Source organism: Arvicola amphibius, chromosome X (assembly GCF_903992535.2).
Source record: "Arvicola amphibius chromosome X, mArvAmp1.2, whole genome shotgun sequence".
Lineage (NCBI taxonomy): Eukaryota > Metazoa > Chordata > Mammalia > Rodentia > Cricetidae > Arvicola > Arvicola amphibius.
This window is the reverse complement of record NC_052065.1, coordinates 121,293,774-121,314,225: the sequence shown is the minus strand read 5'-3', so window position 1 is coordinate 121,314,225 and position 20,452 is coordinate 121,293,774. Positions and strand designations below refer to the sequence as shown.

At 39.8% G+C, this 20,452-nt stretch overlaps 1 protein-coding gene across 1 annotated transcript in view; it reads left to right on the top strand.

The window, feature by feature from the left end:
* Arhgef6 (Rac/Cdc42 guanine nucleotide exchange factor 6) overlaps positions 1–20,452 on the top strand; it is a 119,982-nt gene that overhangs the window by 76,263 nt on the left and 23,267 nt on the right. Inside the window, 1 exon segment of the mRNA XM_038317173.1 lies at positions 18,638–18,776. Within this exon segment, the coding sequence (XP_038173101.1) occupies positions 18,638–18,776 (139 nt within the window).

The window sequence follows — 20,452 nt, the reverse complement described above, 5'->3', positions numbered from 1 at the left end:
ATATATTTGCACTTTCCTCATATGCTTTCGTTTGTATTCTGTATATGAGCATAACATACAGTATTTATTATCTTCTTCCACTACCCTCTGTTTCTTTCTTTGCTATCCTTTTAGACGCCTCTCTCTCCCTGCAATCAAATCTACCTTTGAGTCACATACATATTTGTATCTGTGTGCATGTGTGTGTGTGTGCATGCATGTGCATGCGAGGGTGTATTCTGCATAGAAAATGAAATGTGACACTTTACTTTGCTAATTCATTTCATTTGTTAACTGGACACAATCTAGGATCACCTAAGATTTATCTAGCTTCGGTTGATTTGGGGTAATTGTTTTGAGGTTGGTTTCCGTAGGCACCAGTTTCTGAACCGTGTAAGGGAAGAAAAACCGAGCTGAGAGTGAGAAAGGACCCGCGCGCATATTCTGTCCATGGAGGCTATCTTTAATTTCCTCCGTGGAGGCTATGTTTAAGTTCCTGCCTTGACTTCTCTATAGTAATGGGCAGTAACCTTGAATTATAAGCTAAATGAACCCTTTCTGCTCTAAATTTCTTTTGCTTGGGGTATTTTATCATAGCAACAACTATATAAATAAAATGAAACTAGGGATACTTTGCTTCTGAGTCTAGCTTATTTCACTAAACACATTTTATTTTTTTTTACTAAGCTCCATTTTCTTCAGTTCAGTCTACTTTCATTATGGCTGAACAAAATCCCACTGTGTACATATACCATATTTTCTTTATCCATTCATTTGTTAATGAACCTCTAGGCTGACTCTGTTTTCTAGCTGTTGTGAATAAGCTTGGGTGTGTACGTATCTCTGCGGTCTATCGATTTAGATGCTTTGGGCATCCACCCAAGACTAGTAGAGCTGACTCATACTCTGTTTTTAGTTCTGAGCACCACTGTTTTTATGAGGAGCCACCATACTGAGTTCCATAGTAGCTGCACTAGCTCATATTCCCACAAGCAGTACGTAAAAGTTCCTCTTTCTTCCCATCCTAGCCAGCATTTTTTCAAATTAAAGTTACTTGTTTTTTAAGTTTTTATTAAGCATATGCTGAATGTTAGGCATATTCCTTCATACTTGCTAATCTTCCTTTTCTCACCCCTCTCCTGTTAGCCCCCTTTATTTCCCTAAATGGTTTCACCTCTGTTTTCATGTACATATATACAGTTTTATGAATCTCTATAAAATCTGAGAACACAATGAGAGGAAAATGATATTTGCCTTTCTGAGAATGGCTTGATTCACTTAGTATGACCTATCTCCAGTTGGATCCATTTTCCTGAAAACAACATGCGCATTTGCTATTTGCTTTCTTAGTGGAACTGGATAGAATCTCAGTGTGGTTTTAATTTTTATTCCCCTGATGTTGGCATGTTTTAAAAATTTCCACACTCTATAAGATTATGAGCATATCATTGAAAAATATATACACAGGGTTCTGGAGAGACAGCACAGTGGTTAGGAGTGTGTACTGATCTTTTGGAGGATCCGAGTTGTGTTTCCAGCATCCACATCAGAAGGTTCACAAATACCTGTGACTCCAGCTCCAGGGGATTCAATGCCCTCTTCTGGTCTTACAGTCACTATCATAGGTTCATATGGACATATAAACATACAAACAAATAATAAAAATGAAGATTTTTAAAAATATTCTGTTGTATAGATGCCACATACTGTTTTTGCACTCACCAGTAGATGGATCATGAATAGTGCTGTGTTAAAAAAATCAAATTTGCATAGTCATGCTTGCATTTCTTGAACTCCTGGATTCTCCAGTCTTCATCTCCTCAAGTACTGGATGGTTGGTATGCACCACCAAGCTGCCTTGGATTTCATCTTGTTTCTCTTTGTGGGACCTCACAGACACTGTAATACCAGCCAAACCACATCTCCAGTTCTCTCTCTGTTTAACCTTGCAAGAACTATCAGACTATTTTCCAAAGCTACTACATGAGTCCTACCAGCAGTAAAGGAGAGTTCCTTTTTCTACAACCTGATATATGCTGTGGTCAGTCAGTCTGTGTCTCTCTCTGTCTCTGTGTGTTGCATGAATATATCTATGCATTTTTGCATGTGGGGGAATATGCTTATAGAGGCCCAAATTTGTTATCAGGATTTTTTTTTTGCTTGCTCTTTTGCTTTATACACAGAAACAAAAATTCTCAGTCAAACCGAGAGCTCCACAGCCTGGCTAGTTTCATTAACCAATTTGGTCTGGAGATCACTTATCTCTACCTTCAGAGACTGGAATTACAGGAGGGCCACCACCCAGCATTTACATGGGTTCAGGAGATCTGAACTCTGGTCATCTTGCTTATGCAACAAGTGCTTTAATTACTATGCCATCTTCCTAACTCAGTCTCTCTCTTTTTATTATAGCCACATTAGTTGGATGTAAAGTAATTTTCATTGTGATATTGGTTTCATTTTCTTATTTTATCTCTTTATGAACTTTATTTTAGCTGATAAACACATAAAAGTTATACATGTTTTCAGGGTACCATGTGATGTTTTGATACATGCATACACTGTCTAATATCCAAATAATATTAAACACATCTATGTGTATAGACATTTAGCATTTCTTTATGGCAAAAACTTGGGAAATTATTTCCTCTATCTCTCTTAGATGTGCTATATATTATTGTTACTCTAGTCACTTTCTAAGTACACTAGAACAGCTTGCTTCTCTCTAGGTGTAACTTAATACCCTTGGGTCAAGCTTCCCCCCACCCCCACTCCATCACTCTCTACAGTCATATGCAATCATTATTCTGCCAACTTCCATGAGCCCAGCTTTCTCAAATTCCATGTACAAGTGAGATCATGACATTGCCTTTTCTCTGTTCCTGGTTTATTTCACTTAGCATAATTATCTCCAGTTCATCTATGTTGTCACAAATTATGGCATTTTTGACAACCTGAATAATGTTCTTTTGTACACATGTACCACATTGTCTTTTGTTGACAGAGGTTTCTGTCCTACCCAGTCCCGCAACTGTCCATTCCCAAAGAAACACACAGAGGTCTACATTAATTATAAACTGGTTTGGCCTATTAGCTCAGGCTTTCTTATTAACTTTTACATCTTAAATTAGCCTATAATTGTTGTCTGTGTTAGACATGTGGCTTGGTACCTTTTATCAGTGAGGCATTCTCATTTTGCTTCCTCTTGGTCTGGGTGATGACTGCAGACTGAGTCTTTCCTCTTCCCAGAATTCTCCTATTTTCATCACCCCACCTATACTTCCTGCCTAGCTACTGGCCAATCAGCATTTTATTAAACAAGTGACAAATCTTTACAGTGTACAAGACCATTGTCCCACAGCAGTCTTTATCTATTAATTGATTGATGGACAATCCATTGATGGCCTGGAGAGTGTTGTGGTAAACATGGGAATCAGATGTTTCTACAACATATTGATTTCATTCCTCTTGGAAAGATACCCAATAGTGTGTTTGTTAGATCATACATTAATCACTATTTTTAATTTTTTGGGGAACCTCCATGTTGCATATGACTATACATTTTGCATAACATCTGGGCTAATTTATATTCCATCAACAGTGTACATGGGCTTCTGTTTTTCTGCATCCTTACAATCACTTTGCATTTATTTATTTATTTATTTTGTCTTTTGGAAATAGGCATTCTTACTAGATTAAACCTTACTGTGGTTTTGATTTGCCTTTCCCTGATGTTTAATATATTTTCTTATACTTGTTGGCCTTTTGTGTGATTTTTTTTGATAAATGTATATTTCAGTTTTTAAATCAAGTATTTTTTTGCTCTTGACTTTTTGAACTTTTTTTAATTCTAGATATTAACCCTTTGTCATATGTATATTTTGGAAATATTTTCTCCCATTTTATGGATTATTCCCTATTCATATTGTTCAATTTTTTATTTTGTGAAATATTTGATATATGCCTATTTCTCCTTTTGCTACTTTTAAAATTTGCATTTATTTATTTCATGCATGTGTACATGGGTACTACAACATGTGTGAAGGTGAGAGGACTCTCCTTGTACCATTAAACTCAGGTTACTAGGATTGGTCTCAAGTGTCACTGCTAGTTGAGCCATCTCACCTGCCCCTACTTCTTTTTGCTATTTGTGTACTTTATCCCACCCCTCTGTGTTTTTCTAGTAGACTTACAACTTCAGTGTTACATTTAAGTCTGGGATCAATTGTGAGTTGATCTTTGTAGCTGGTAGAAGATGAAGGGTCTAGTTTCATTCTACTGCATGTGGATGCTCAGCTCTCCCAGCATTTATTAAGAGTGGCTTTTTGCTGTGGTGTGTTCTTTGAACTCTTGTCAAAAGCAAGTTGTCTGTAGATACATAGCTTTGCTCTAGGCTCTCTGTGCTTTTCCATTGGTCTATGTGTTTGGGTTTGTGTATTAATGGCCAATCTATATTGTTTGCTCATGACAACATTGTAGTGTGTTTTGTAATCAAATAGTGTAATGCCACATGTTTTTTCTCAAGACTGCTGTGACTTTTCCTTTTTATTACTGTTCTATCCAGATTTTAGATTATTTTTCTAATTCTATAAAGAATATCACTGGGATTTTGATAAAATTGTAATGTATCTGAATTTTTTGTGTAGTATATGTACTTTACTTATTTACTTATTAGTAAGTAATTAATAATAGTTAAAAATAATTAGAATAGAGTACTTATTATTATTGTGTATGTATGTTATGTAAATATAAGTAAAGGAACACCCATACCATGCTGCACATGTGGCAGTTAGAGAACAACTTTTGGAAGTAGGTTCTCTCTTTCTACCCTGGGGTCTTGGGATCAAACTCAGGCTGTCAAGTCTGAACAGCAAAAGCCTTTATCCACTGAGACATCTCATCAGCCCTATGCATTTTAATAATAAATAATGACTTCCTGTTCCTTGTGTTGTCTTCATTTCTTTCAACAGTGTTTCATGATACTCACTGTAGGGATCTTTCACCTCTGAATTTATTCCTTGATAATTCATTTTTCGATAGCAGCTATAATTGAGATTACTTTCTTGTTTTCTATTTCAGATAATTCAGCATTGGTGCCCAGCAATGCTATTTTATTTTTGTCTTGCAACTTTACTAAATTTGTTTATTAGTTCTAGTATTTTTTGTTAGTCTCAAGGTTTTCTGTGCCCTATCATGCCATTTGTAAACACTGACAATCTGCTTCCATCTTTTCTAGTTTGGATGAGCTTCCTTTCTGTGTTCTTCCTGATTACTTTGGCTAGGACTTCTTGTACTAATGTTGAATAAAAGTGGTGTAAGCGAGCATCTTTGTTTTGTTTCAGATCTTAGAGAAATAAGAATTTCAGCCAGTGTGATGTTAGTTGTTTGGTTAGACATATAGCCTTTTTTGTGTTGAGGTACTTTGCATCTATAGCTAATTTGTTCCCATAGTTTTATTATGAATGCAAGTAGAATTTTATTCAATGCTTTCTTCTGCATTTAATGAGGCAATCATATGGTTTTTGCCCTTCATTGTACTGATAGGTTATACTATGTTTATTAATTGGTGAATACTGAGCCCTACCTGTACCCCTAGGACAAATTTCACTTAATCATGGTGAATAATCTTTTGAATGTGCTGTTGGGTCAAGTTTCTAGGATTCTGTTGAGGGTTTTTACATCTTTGTTATTCATGGATACTGGTGTAGATTTACAAGAGCAATGCTGGCCTTATAAAATCTACTTTGAATAATTTCCACCTCATTTATATTTTGGAATAATTTAGAAAGGACTGGCATTTGTTCTTCTTGCAAAAGTAGAATTTATTAGTGAAACCAGTTGGTCCTACGGTTTTCTTGGATGGAAGATTTATTCCCAATTCAATGTCATTACTTTATTCGTCTGTGCAGTTGTTCTATTTCTTCATGTTTTAGTCTTGGTAAGGTATATGATTGAAAATTTGTCCATTTCTTCTGTATAGCTTGATACTGTATAATAATAATTTCTAAGACCTTTGTGTATTTCTATGATATCAGCTGTCTCAACAAAAAAATGAAAATTATTTTTAGTGTTTTTTTTCTCTGTATCAGAATTTTTGGCATGTTGTGTCTCCATTTTTATTTGTTTCAAAAAGTTTTCAGTATCTTTTTTTTAGTCTTTCCTTGATCACGAATAAGTTTCCTAATTGACATGTATTTGTGTAGTTTCCAAAGTTTTTCTTGTTGCAGACTTATAGTTTTAATGCCCAGTGTTTAGTTTGTTTTGTAGCCTGCTGTTTGACATAACTTGGAGAATGTTCTGTATGCTGCTGAGGAGAAACATATTCTGCAGCTGTTGCCTGGGATGCTTTGTACATGCCTATGAGGTCCATTTGGTCTAGCATGCAATTTAATTCCAATGTTCTTTTGTTGCATATGTCTACTGCTCCTGAAGGAGGGGCGCAAAAGTCTCCAGCTGTTATTGTGCTGGAGTTTGTCTCTTCAGGTTTCCTGGTATTTGCTTTATATATTTACTTGCATATGTTGTATATATTGAGGACTTGGAATTGTTTTACTGAATTGATCCCTTCATCATTATTTTGTGATTTAAAGTCTACATTACATTATATGTAATGGAGGTGTGAATATTCCTGTTTTCTTCTGGACTCAATTTGTATGGGGCATCTTTGTGGCAGAATTGTACTCTATACCTAAAGGCTGACTTCAAACTCACAACAACCTTCCCGGCTTCTTTTCCTTAAGTGTTGGGATTATAGATACAAGCCACAACATCTAGCCCCCTTCACTTCTAAGTTTACACCATGGAGTTCCTTCTATATAACACAGCTGGGTCTTCCTTTTGCTAATCCATTCCATTCTATTTGCACGCGGGTAATTGTCAATAGCAGGGTTGTACTGCAGTCCTTCGTAACTTGTTTTCAAGTTCACTTGTAGTTTCCTCTTGCCTCGCTGTCTTATACTCTTCCTTTGTGGTTAAGTAACTTAACTCTATTGGTATGCTTTGGTTCCTTTCTTATTTTTTGTTTGTCTACCATAGAGAATTTTTGTGGTTACATTGAATGTTACAAAAACCTTTTTTGAGGAGAACATATTTTGAAATGATAACAATCAACAAGATCATAAACATGAAAACAGAAACACCAAAGAGAATCAGAAAGCATAATGACAGAAGGTCCATACATGTATTCCATTCTTCCACATAATTTGAATTTTAATGCCTTGTTTTATAGCTTTTCCATTGTCTGTCTAGCAATAAATTAATGTATTAATTTTTAAATTTTGTTTTTAGTCTATATGGTAGAGAAATTGGTGTGTTATCTAGCATGATTATGATATTAGAGCATTTTGAATTTATGTAGTTACTTTTCTCATTTTTGGTACTGAATATTGAATCTAGAACCTCAAGCACGATTCACAAACATTGTACTCCTAACCTATATTCCCAGACCTCTTTTTTACTTTTTATTTTGAGAGAGTATCTCACTAAATTGTCCAAACTGACTCACTCTGAAGCCGAGACAGGTTCCGAATTTTGTGATCCTTTTGCACAACTGGTTTGGGCCACAATTAAGATTTTATTTATTTATGTATTTGTTTTTGTTTGGTGTGTGCATTTTTATACTTTTTATGTGTCACTTAAAATAAATTTAGCAAATAATTATAAAATACCATCCAACCAACAACTAGGTGACATGGGGAGGAGGAACGGGGAATTGTACAGCCATCACTGTTCTGTAGCGATTCTCCATAGAGCTGCTAGCTGGCTCCAGTAGTCGTTGCATCCCGGCTTAGTACTACTTTCTGATGTCAGTTCTCAATAGCTCTGGGCTCTAGCCTTGCTCTTTTAATTTTAGTCTTTTAATTTTACTCTTTTAATTTTGCTCTTCTAATTTTACTTTTTCTGTGAAACTTATTCTATGTTCGCCAATGAGTCTTTTTTTTCAGTCTTATTTCTGCCATAATGGTTTGGAAGTACAAGCATCTTCATTTTGTGAGAGCTTTGGTCCACTTAGTCTGAGTCAGAAGTGCTTAGACCAGCAAAGACCTCTTACAAATTTTGTGGATTGTATGCCTTAATGGGAATTTATTCCATAAGATTAAAAACTCTAACCAAAAACTTTTTTTTAATACCAAGCCCTTTTCTATTTGGGAATCCCTGCCAAACTGTTAAATAACATGTTAAGAATAACCAAGCGAGGGAGAGTTCTTTTCTTCACTGGTGTAGCCATTGGCAAGTTGCTCATACTACAGTAAATGAGCTCTACCCATGCAAGTGATTATCAATAAACTCAGTGCATCACACATAGAAGATGGGAAGGCAGGAGGAAAACTAGCTGGGGAAGAAATAGCGGGTCAGTGGAAGCATGAAGAGGGTAAGAGAAGGTAAAGGGGTTGGATATGATCACTAAATATTATATCATGTAGAAAATTGTCAAAAACAATAATAAACAAAAATCCTGTATGCATACATACATTAATCTATATGCTAGTTTTATTAATTCTTTAAGGCCTTCATATATGCATACAGTGTATTTTGGTCACATTCACCCTCCGTTCCTTTTTTCATTAACTCCTCCCAGATCCACCTTTCACCCCCAGCCCAACTTCATATCCTCCTTTTTAAAAACAAATGGCCCATCTGGGCTGCCCATATTCCTCACTTCCACTACAGTACCATCAACCCACTAGTGACCACACTTTTCAACCCACCAGGGACCACGTTCTTCCCCAGAGCTCTCAGCCATACATAACTCCTCATGTAAGGACAGAGGCTTACTACTTATCTTACAGCCCACTCTTGATTTAGTTTTGTGTGTTTGTTTGTTTTTGCACTGAAACCATTTTCTAATTTAAAACTTTTTTAATTTGGGAGCTGAAGGAATGGCTCAGGATTTAAGAGTACTGGCTGCTCTCGCAGAGTACCAAGGTTTGTTTCCTAGCACCCACATAGTGGCTCACAACCATCTGTAACTCCAGTCCCAGGGGAATCCCATACTTTCTCTGGCCTCCGTGGGTACCAGTCATGCATGCGATACACAGACATATCTGCAGGCAAGACACCCATACACATAAAATAAATAAATTTTTTAAATTGTAAATAGTCATTTAATTTCTAGAGAGATGAAGAATGTTCATTCCAGGGAGTCCTGCCTCCTTTAGAACACCTCAAAATTCTTCTAAAAAATGGGAGGAAATTTTTTTTAGTACCTTCTCTTTGTTTGACGGTTATGTTGTAATGAGAAACCAGTTGACAGTTTATGTGGTTTGCCTGAAAATCTTAGATCCATCAATTTATTCAGCATTTTCTGTATTACTATAGGTGACAGTTTGTCAAACCTTCTATCATTGTGTTAAATGGGCCCCCCTTTATCTTTCAAAAACACACCCAAAACCCAGTTTCCGCTAAATTCTTTCAGATAGTCTCCTTGAGGAGGAGAAATAATTTTAGAGGCTTCTGTGGCCACATGTTTTGGCAGTTGAAATGGGATGACTCACAGGTTGGGCTCAGCCAGGTCTGTGGACTGGGTCACGTGGCTTGGGATTTTAATACTGCGACAGCTGTGTTGATGAGAGAGAGAATTACAGGAGGAGCTAAGTGGATGCAAGTTGAGGGACTTATCTGTGATAAAACAAAAATTAGCTTTTTTTACAGCAAGAAAGTTGTATCTGAGAACTGTTGGGTACTTTAGTAAAAAGGAATTGGGAGATATAATTGCATGTTTTCTTTTCCATAACAAAATACCGAATCTGGCCAACTTTATAAGGCTCATGGTTCTGGATGGCTCATGGCCATGGCACTGACATTTTCTTGGCTTTGGTGAGGAAGTCAGTGAGGTTCGTATCACCACGGCAGGAGCATGGCAAGGAAAAATCATGCCACCAGATAAGGAGCTAAAGAGGCTGGGACGCAACATGGCCCCGTTCTCTCTCTCTCTCTCTCTCTCTCTCTCTCTCTCTCTCTCTCTCTCTGTGTGTGTGTGTGTGTGTGTGTGTGTGTGTGTGTGTGTGATGTGTATGGACATGTTCACAGGTGTGCACACATGCACACAAAGCTCAAAAGTCAGTGTTAAATGCATTACTTTTCATATTTTTTTGAGAGAAGCTCTAAATCTGGAGCTCGACCATTTGCTGAGATTGACCTGATTCAGGCAACAGGGAATGAAGAAAGGACAGACACATGTACAGATAAACTGTGGTCAGATAGTGTTGGAGGAAGGCCTGCTTGTTCATCCCAGCCGCCCGACTAGCTTAGCCCCGAAATAACCACACAGAAACTGTGTTAGTTAAATCACTGCTTGGCCCATTAGCTCTAGCTTCTTATTGGCTAACTCTTACATATTAATTTAACCCATTTCTATTAATCTGTATATCACCACGTGGCACTGGCTTACCAAGAATGATTCAGCATGTCTGTCTCTGGAGGCTCCATGGTGTCTCTCTGACTCCACCCTTCTTTCTCTCAGCATTCAGTTCTGTCTTGCCCACCTACCTAAGTTCTGTCCTATCAACAGGCCAGGCAGTTTCCTTATTCATTAATGCTAATCACAGCACACAGAGGAGACTCCCACATCAAGGTGGGCCTTCTGCCACCTGTGCCACTCTGATATAGTGGCACCAACTATGCAACAACCCAGAACCTCAGTGCATTTATTAAGTAAAGCTCAGGGTAGGGAGGAGTTAACTAGTCTCAGTAGGAGATCTTTGTAGGGAAGCAGTCTCTGATGCAGTCATCAGAAGGAGGAAGATGCAGTTGCTAGTTTTGACACACATACTGATCAGTCATTCATAAACACACTTGCACACACTATCAGCCTTCCCACTCAGACCATTTACAAACTTTTCATTCCTATGAGCTTCACCCCAGCAGAAGGCTTTGCCATTGCCCTGGTCTGAGGCTTTGGGGTACTTGACACAGTCATGCCCATGTCAAACAAAAGACATTCCCTTGCTTTTCTCAGCTCCCCACACCCACAGCTACACAGTTAGCCTAGCTGGCCAGCAGCTCCCAGTATCCTCTTGTCTCTGTCCTCTAAGCCCTGGGATGGTAGATGTCTGCAACACGTGGGTGCTAGGGATCCAAATTCAGGTCCTTAGGCTTGGCTGACTGGACCACCTCTCCAGCACCTTTGCCTTATTTTTTTTTCAAATTTTCATCTTAAAATTTTAACTTTAAACAGTATTTTATTCATTCTTGATGATTTTGTACACATATACATGTTTTTTGAGACATGATCTCATTGTGTAGCTGGCTTAGAATTTGCTATGTAGACCAGGGTGGCATTGAACTCTCAGTGATCTGCCTGCCTCTGCCTCCTGAGTGCTAGTATTAAAGGTGTGCACCATAATGCCCAGCTGTACAATGTATTTTGGTCATATACCCCATTCTTTCCTGTTCCCCTTTCATTCCCTCTGGAACACCTCTTATCCACACTTTCATGTCTTTTGTTTCTCATAACCCAATGAGTTTAATTAGGGATGACATGCATGCACGAGGATATAGAGCTGTTTGCTGGACCATAGCCAACATCCCAGTGGCTACTTCCTTGAAGAAATATAACTGTTTCTCCTCCAGAAGCCATTAACTGTCAATAACCTCTCAACTGGGGCAGGGCCTTAGGAGCTCCTCCCCCATCCGTGCTCGATGGAGTACTGACTGACTCCATCCTGTGCAGGTCTTGTTCAGGCAACCACAACTGCTGTTAACTCATGAATTCAATGGCCCTGTCATTCAATATTTTTAAAATCACATTTATTTGTGTGGTGGGGGTGAATGGGAAGGCAGGGGACACGTGTGCCAAAGACTGTATGGAGGTCAGAGGACAACTTGTAGAGTCTCTCCATGATATAGGTTCCAGGGATCAAACTTGGACCATCAGGCCCTTTAGGCCTTATGTCAAATACCCTTACTCACCGAGTCTTCTTACTGGTCCAGGGTTGTTTTTTTTCTGTTTGTTTTTTTTGGGGTGTGTGTGTGTGTGTGTGTGTGTGTGTGTGTGTGTGTGTTGTTTTAAGACAAGGTTTCATGGAGCTCAAACTGGCCTGCAACTCTGGGACTCACCATGTGGTAAGGAATACCTTTGAATTCCTTATCCTCTTCTTTTATGCTATCGGAGTGATGGGGTACCTCACTTTCACTAATGAGTTTTCTTTTTGCTTCCCTGTGCTCAGTACTTACTAAAGTTTTTTTCTCAGCTTGAAAAATCTCCTTTAGCATTTCTTATAGGTTTAGAGAAGATGTGTTTCTTATGTGGTTTTTTTTATGTGCAGTTGACTTTATTTCAGTTAGGGGAGCAACAACAACAGGATGCATACATTTGTCCTGTCTTCCGTAAGTGATGGAGGTTACTGTTGCTCTTTGCTTTTATATGTGAATATAAACTTATATCCAGATTTATTTGCTTTCAGCCTGAATATCCTCGCTTAGTATTTCTCGGAAGGTAGCTTTCCTAGAGAGGGAGTCTCTCAGTTTGTGTGCGAAAATGCTTCAGTTTTCAATGGTAGTTTGGGTGGTTGTGGAAGTCTGGCTTGGCAATTTTATTTCCTTCAGTATTTTGAGTCTGTCAGGCCACTGCCCTCTGGCCCCTGTGACTCTGCTGTAAAATCAGCTTTTAATATTATCCAGATTCCACAGTCCATGGTGCATGTCTGTCTCTTGCTGCCTTTTTTAAAAAAAATCGTATCCTCTGGATGTTTATTCTTTGGGGAGGGGGCACCATTCAGCTCTCAAATAAATCACATGGAGTGTAACATGTGGGCCTGCTTGTTGGGGCTTCTGTCCTGCCCAGTTCCCACAGCTGGTATGTCCCAAAGAAAATCACACAGAGGTCTACGTAAGTTATAAACTGATTGGTCCATTAGCTCAGGCTTTGTATTAGCTCTTAAAACTTATGTTAACCCATTATTCTTATCTATGTTGGCCACATGGCTCAGTATCTTTTTTAGCAGGGCAGATCACATCCTGCTTCTTCAGTGTCTGGACAGGACTGCAGAAAGAGCTTCCTTCTTCCTAGAATACTCCTGTTTTCATTGCCCTGCCTCTACTTCATATCTGGTTGTCCCGCCTATACTTCCTGCCCGACTACTGGCCAATCAGCACTTATTTAAAACATAATTGACAGAAAACAGAATTGTCCCACACCAATGAAGGCTTATTCTTTCTTGTGAATGTCCAGTATTAGCTTCCCTTGTTTCTAGCCAGCTTTTCTTAACTTAATTTTTCCCATCTATCTTTGGCCTCTGGGCTTTGATCTTTCTCTATTTCTCTATGCTGGAGAGTGATCACAATGAACATCTCCTGCCACCATCCTGAAAGTAGAACTTGCCCCCACTTTCTTGGTTTCGTATGTATTTATTTACGTATTTGTGTGTGTTAAAGAGAAGGGGGGGGGGGGAGAAGGGAGAGCACCTACACAACATGAAATCCAGACAAGGATGTTGGATCACTCAGAACTCAGTTACAGGCATTTTCTGGACACCCAGCTTGTTACCTAGATGCTGAGATCTGAACTATGGGACTCACAATTCTGTAGCAATGCAAGCAATCTCAACCACGGAGCTATCTCTTCTGTCCCACCATTCACTTTTTAAGTCTATATGTGCCTTTGCCTGATCTGATCCTAAATTTTTTTACCACTTTTATCTTGTTCCAACTAGCATTGCAGGACAGGAGTCACCTAACATAAATATCAGTTGTCTTTCTTTTTTTTTGTTTTTCGAGACAGGGTTTCCCTGTAGTTTCTAGAGTCTGTCCTGGAACTAGCTCTTGTAGACCAGGCTGGCCTCGAACTCAGAGATCCGCCTGCCTCTGCCTCCTGAGTGCTGGGATTAAAGGTGTGCACCACCACCGCTCGGCTCAGTTGTCTTTCTTAATGATTAAATGAAACAGTGTAAACAAAGTTCACAGCACATAGCACAAAGGACCTGATACCATATGTGCTTTATACATCTATATTTCTTAATGAGGGAATCCTATAAGGAACATTAGAAATCCCTTTAATCATTCTGATTTCAAATGTGTTGCATGATTATTTTAAAGATTCTCTATGATTTTAAGAATTGTAAGACTCTTTTGGCTTGGTTTTGATTAGTGGTGCTTTGTGGGAATTTGATGACACATCTTAAACTGATAGAAGACTCACTAGGGTATTTGAGGCACTACATGTCTATCTTCTAACTTATTTACATGTATGGGATGAGATTTTATTTGTGCTTTGAATACAATCTCTGAAATTTTGGATGCATCTATTGATAACTCATGACACGTGAGATACAAGGCATAGTTGAATGAAATTTACAGAAGATTCCAATTAAAGTCTTACTCTGATAAGGGCTTCTACTGAAATATGGACATTAATGTATTTCTCTTTGCCTTGTCAAGTTGTCAGGCTCAGGTGAACTTCTCCCTTTGGGTCTGTAGGTGGCAATATCTAACCAGAAATGCTCACATGCAGTTGTTGACCACAAGAACACATTCAGCCTTCAAATTGGATGATTACATACAGATGCCCTGTTTAAAATGTGGCAGAGTGTTGCCTGAGTTTGAATACATAATTAGATCCCAGCTTTGCTAGGCCCCCATATTTACATATATTTGAACGGCTGCCTCTGTTTTCTGTGATCCACTGGGTAAGGTCTTCTGGGATTTCCCCTCTCTCTCCCCTGCTGACTTGCTAAGGTACCATTCGGGCTCTTCTTGGGAATAACTGCTCCCTTACAGAAATACCCACTTCTTCCCCGTGCTTTGGTATATAGCATCTGACCGTCCTCTCCACGAGGGAGAGGGTTAAAAGAGAGAGCCAAGAAAGGAAGTGTGTGCGCTCACACAGCTCTGGAGTGCATCTCCATTGCCGTTGCCGTGGCTACCACAGACACCCCGTGTACTTTTCTCCTCATTAATTTTTCTCACCCTCTCTTTACCAGGTTGCTAGTAATAATAATGTTGAGAAAACCCCCCAAAGAACTAGCCGTTTGCTCTATGGACATGGAAGACAGGAAACAACTCTAAGCCTAAGTCGTGTTTTCTTTGTGTCTTTGAGGAGACACGACTAACTAGCAAGCAGCACACAAAAAGTGGTGGGGGCAAAAAAGCAGACAAATCGGGTATGGTGGTGGTGTGTGTTCCTGTAATCTCAATATTTGGGAAGTAATGGTAGGGGAATCAGGAATTGAAGGCTAACATGGGCTACGGGAGACTCTATTTCTAAACAAACAGAAGCATAAAACTAGGGGCTAGAAAATGGAGAAAGGAAAATAGGGATCATTCAACCCAGAGTAAGCAGTGCTCCTGTGACTTTTCCACTGGCTAGAAGTCAAAGCTTCCCATTCCTCATGCCAGGGTACCACAGTTCCAAAGAAAGGCTCTTGAGGAGGGGGTAGGACGGGGAGGAGTCACTGATGCAGTACTATGTTAGTGTTGTGTTCATTCAAATTCAAAGTCAGTATAGAGATTGCACAGAAAAGGTTTTTGACATTTCAATTGCATGTGTGTGTACATGCGTGTATGTGTGCATGTCCGTGTGTGTGTGTGTGTGTGTGTGTGTGCATGTGCTTGTGTGTGTGTGATACACAACAGCCCAGGTGTAGAGGTCAGAAGACAGCTTTCAGAGTTAGCTCTTCTTTCCTCTGTGGGTTTTGGGGATTTAAGTATAATGATTATACATTTGTAAATTTTATTTGTATATAATACATGTAATATTGATTTGCATATTAAGTTTATTTGTCTAAGTGTGTCTTTTAGAATTAATTTATCACAACAGGCGGTATTTCTATAGAATAATTTGGTTCATTTCATTAGTAACATTTTCTTTTCTCACCAATAATCTGTTTTAGTCCAAGACAGTGTCTCATGTTATTTTGAAAAAAAGTTAAATTGCTTTATAATATTTACCAAGCCTAAGAATTAGAATGCTTCATGAAAAGTACTGGCACAGTGTCCATGAGCCTGTGCTATTAATTGCTGCCACTCTCACTGCAATTAGAGCAGAATATGGAAGATTGGCAGTCATTTAGTCATAGAAAGAAAACACAAAGCTTATTTAGCAAACTGAAAAGAAATTAGGAAAGCTATTTTCTTCAGATTACATGTCTGCTCAAATGTACTTTCTTAATTATATTTTTGTAAAGGATAACTTTTATCTCTTTAATCTCTTGGTTGAAAATTAAACATCAGTTGATTATCCATTAAGCTGCAAATCATGGGTCCTAGGAAATTTGAAAGATACGATTCTAGCCAGGTGTGTGTCTTGAAAAGGTAGTAATAATTCATCTTCTGGCTGAAGATGACCAAATCCCTTTCTGTAGAGAGGCGGGGTCATGGTGTGGACAAACCCAAGGTTTGGCTTCAGACCTGCGTATTCAGTTCCCCATAGCACTCACTGGCTGCTGGCCTTCCTGGGCCTCAGGTTTCTTAACTATAAAATGGGAGAAACACCTATACTGAAATCCTTAATATAAAATGGTAGCTTTACAAATCCCATCAGCTTCATCTGAGCAGTTTTATTAGGACATAGGTTTTATCTGGTTTTTGTTTTGTTTTGTTTTGTTGTTTAGTTTTTTGAGACATGTGTAGCTTTGGTGCCTGTCTTGGAACTAGCTCTTGTAGGCCAGGCTGGTCTTGAACTCACAAAAATCCACCCTCCTCTGCTTCCTGAGTGTCGGGCTTAAAAGTGTGCGCCACCACTGCCCGGCTATCTGTTTTGTTTTGTTTTAAGGTTTCTTTTACTTTTAATCATGTGTGTATGTGCATTTCTATGTGTGGGATGCGTGCATGAAAGTGAAGGTACCCATCAGGTCTAGGAGAGTGTCAAATCCCTTGAAACTGGAATTATAGGCAGTTGAGCTGTCTGATGTGGGTGCTAGGGACAGCTCTGGTCCTCTGCAAGAGCAGTGGTATATACCATTAATTGCCAAGTCTTTCTCCAGCTCCTGCTTTTTATGTTTTATGGATGAGTTACTCAGGGCTCACGTTCTGTACAGTACTTTGCCTCAGCTGCCTGTAGAGCATGGCTGGGGAATGGATATCCTGGATAACACTGATGATTTGATGCGATCGTTCAGTTGTGACCTAGCTGCTCCCAAGGCACACATGGTGCTGCATGGCCAGGGCTGCTATTGTGGTTGCTGAAACTGCATCCTCAACTGCATCCAGAAACCTGAAAACAGAGTTCATTTGTAATAGAGAGTACCATTTCCAATCCCATTTGCCCTCAATTGCTGACGGTGAGTTTCTCTGAACACATTTCACAAGCTGTAGTAACACTGTAGTTTGGGACCACTATGCAAAGTACGTTCAAGAAAAGGAAATTTGGCCACTTTTTAGTAGAGAATTTTTGTTTGCGGTGACAAGGAAGGTTGGTGAGGCCAGCAGCTGTCTCAAAAGGTGAAGACTACCGTGTAGGCGCTTGGACGTTCTGGAGTGGGAAAGCTTTGATGCTGAAGCACCTTCTTGAAGGATGGTGAGTGGAGAGAGACAGGAAGCCAGGGAAACACTCGACCTACTGAACTGTGCTAGATGGGATGTGGGGTATGATGAAGGCTTGGACTTAGGCAGTAGCAGTGGGAATGGACAGGAATAAAAACACCCAAGGAAATCTGGATACGTACAGGGGACCAAGCAGGTTAAGTGGTCAAGGAAGAAAGCAAAAGTTTCAAAATAAACTCTCAGGAAGTAGCTTCCTTTCTTTCTCTCCAATTTCTTCCTTCACCCATCTCTCACTCTTCCTTCCATCTTTCTCTTCCTCCCTCCATCTCTCCCTCCTTCTTTCTTCTTTTTCTTTCTCTTTTCCTCCATTCATATTCCTCTTCCCTTTTCTTCCTTTTATTTTGTTCTTTTATACAGAATCTCATTTTTTTTTTATCTCAGTCTGCCCTAGAAGTCACTATTTAGCTCAGGATGACCTTGTAGCTCAGTCTGACTTTATTTCATGGAGATTCTCCTACATCCTGAGCACTAGGACTACACAAACCACCACACTTAGTTCACTATATTTTAAGTGTCTATCAAATGGCCTTGCAGTCCCAGACTTTGTTGATAGAAACAATCTAGAAAGGCACTGAAACACAGAGAAAGCAGCATCTGAGATATGTATGGTTTTTAGGGCTCAGCTCATGAAACATACTTTGATTCCCACCAATATGTTGTCTTCTGGGAGTGTTCAGGTAGCCTGCAGAACTGTATTAAAGTCCTAGGCAAAATGACTGTGTGGTTAGTCACACCAACAACCTCCTGCCTGAATATAGCTTTTGGTTCAGTCGCCCAAAAGGGAGGGTTTACTGGATGGTCAATCTGGGCATCAGACCAGCAAACAAGTAGACTGAAGTGACCAAGAAAACATGCTATGTTAACCTCAGAGTCGTCTGGTAGACTCTTCACCTTGTCACCTGGGTACAGCCTCCTTCAAGGGGGCATTTTCATTTTGCTCATTGCTGTAGCACCGTGTCAGGACAGAGTCTGCTCCCCAGTAGATGCTCAATCAGGGATCCCAAGTGTGGCTTATCACCATCTCCTCTGTGCTGGGCACAGAGCTAAGGGCACTGGAGGGATGGATAATGATTGGTTTCAGTGTGCAAAATATACTAACACAGTAATACTGACCTCAGATATCCAGCAGTATTGAAAGTATATACTTTTTTTCTTTTTGAAAAAAAAAAACAAACTGTAGTGATGATCTAGAACGATTCATGGAAAATCAAGGTGCAGCCAGCCCAGGTGTCCTCATTTTAACGACAAGCCTCAGCAAGCCGTTCATGCGACTGGAGAAGTATGTTACTCTCTTGCAAGAGCTGGAGCGACATATGGAGGTAAGGGAAAGCAAGCTTCAGCAAAGTCCTCTGCCCACTGGTATCCTGTGTGCTGCACAAAGCAATGCCCTGCCTCCAAAGCAGCTTTGTTACGAATCCAGAAAACATCTTGGTTTCCAATGCTACTTGACCTCATCTTCCGTCTTCCCCAAAGATCTCCTAACTTTCCTCTTTATGCAACAAAAGATGATCCCCCTTCATTCCTGCTGCACAGTTATCATTACTCCCTCTCTTCACTCATCTCTTCCGGGTCTCAGCCCTGTTGCTTCCCTCAAGACTATGCTCATTGATTGACTTAGATTTCCTTTTGTCATCTTGTCTCTAGAGCAGTGGCTCCTAGCCTTCCTAACACTGTGCCCCTTTAATACAGTCCATCCTGTTGTAGTAAGCTTCAACCACAAATTATTACATTGCGACTTCATAACTGTAATCTTGCTACTGTTATGAATCGTAATGAGTATGTGATATGCAGGCTATCTGCCACGTGACCCTAAGGGAGTCTCAGCCCACAGTTGAGAATTGCTGCTGTAGGGGATGGGCCAGTGGCAATCAGACCTACAAATCTCTATTGTTCTGGTGTATTAACTAACATTACTGTGATAGGAAAAGCACACCAACATCAGAAAACATAAAGAGTGACAAAAAAAATGAAATATAAAAAATAGGTTTGTTGCAGATAGGAACACTGTAGACATTTGCTTTTCTGACTCTGGCATTCGTTATAAATGGGGCCAATACTAGTGTATTACTGGGCATCAATATCTCTACAGCAAAGTCCACTCACACTTTTGTTCATGAACTTAAATGTTATTGGTAATGGGTGTAGTGCAACTACAATCTTTTCTAAATATTATGAATTGCAACAAGGTCTGATCATTGAAAATTAAGCACCCAGATCCCGTTGTGATTTTTCAGAGCCTTGAGCTGTTCTTTCCTGATCTTGCATGGGGTGTGGAGGCGTGGGTGGGAAAGACTGTGTTTACCCTAGTTGTTCTTCCTGTGTCTGGAGAAAGGGTTTGAGGTTTTAAAGGGGTTGGTTATCTTTAAAGAAAATGGTTCCATGCTGCGGTGCTTGTCAGTGTTTGTAAAGACTGAAAGCGCCCTCTCTGAGCGAAAAGCTCATTCTCAGGCTATTTGAAGTGCCCAAAACTTGGAGGGAGTTGGGAGCTGGTGGGTAAGGGCTGCCAGAATGATATTTCAACTGGGGCTCTTAACTGGGGCTCTTGTTGACCTCGGGATGCTTTTCCGTATGCTAAGCCAGTTCGCTAGGCCCTTTGAGGTTTGCCCTCCCTCCTTATCACGAAAATCCAGAAACTGTCACTTCTCACTGCTGCCGTCAGAACACAGCTAAGCTGAGGAGGAAGTCCCAAGCCTAAGCGCTCCTCCTACCGCCTCCCTCACTGGCTTCTAGCCCTCTCAGACTCCATTTGGTCACATTTGCTTTGACTTCCTTCCTGGGAGTGTACCACTAGGCCAGCGCCATTCAGGTTTCTCATCACTTGTTAGGATAAGTTTTACCCTGGAAGAACGCACACAGACTTTCTGTGAATAATCCTGTCTATGGCAGGACTCAGGCCTCTAGTTCTGCTACCCTGTTTTCTACCCAAGACTGGATGAGCAGAGTTGGCCTTCTCATTTCTCCCGCTGAGTTCAGGGGTAAGTGTATGCATCCCTAG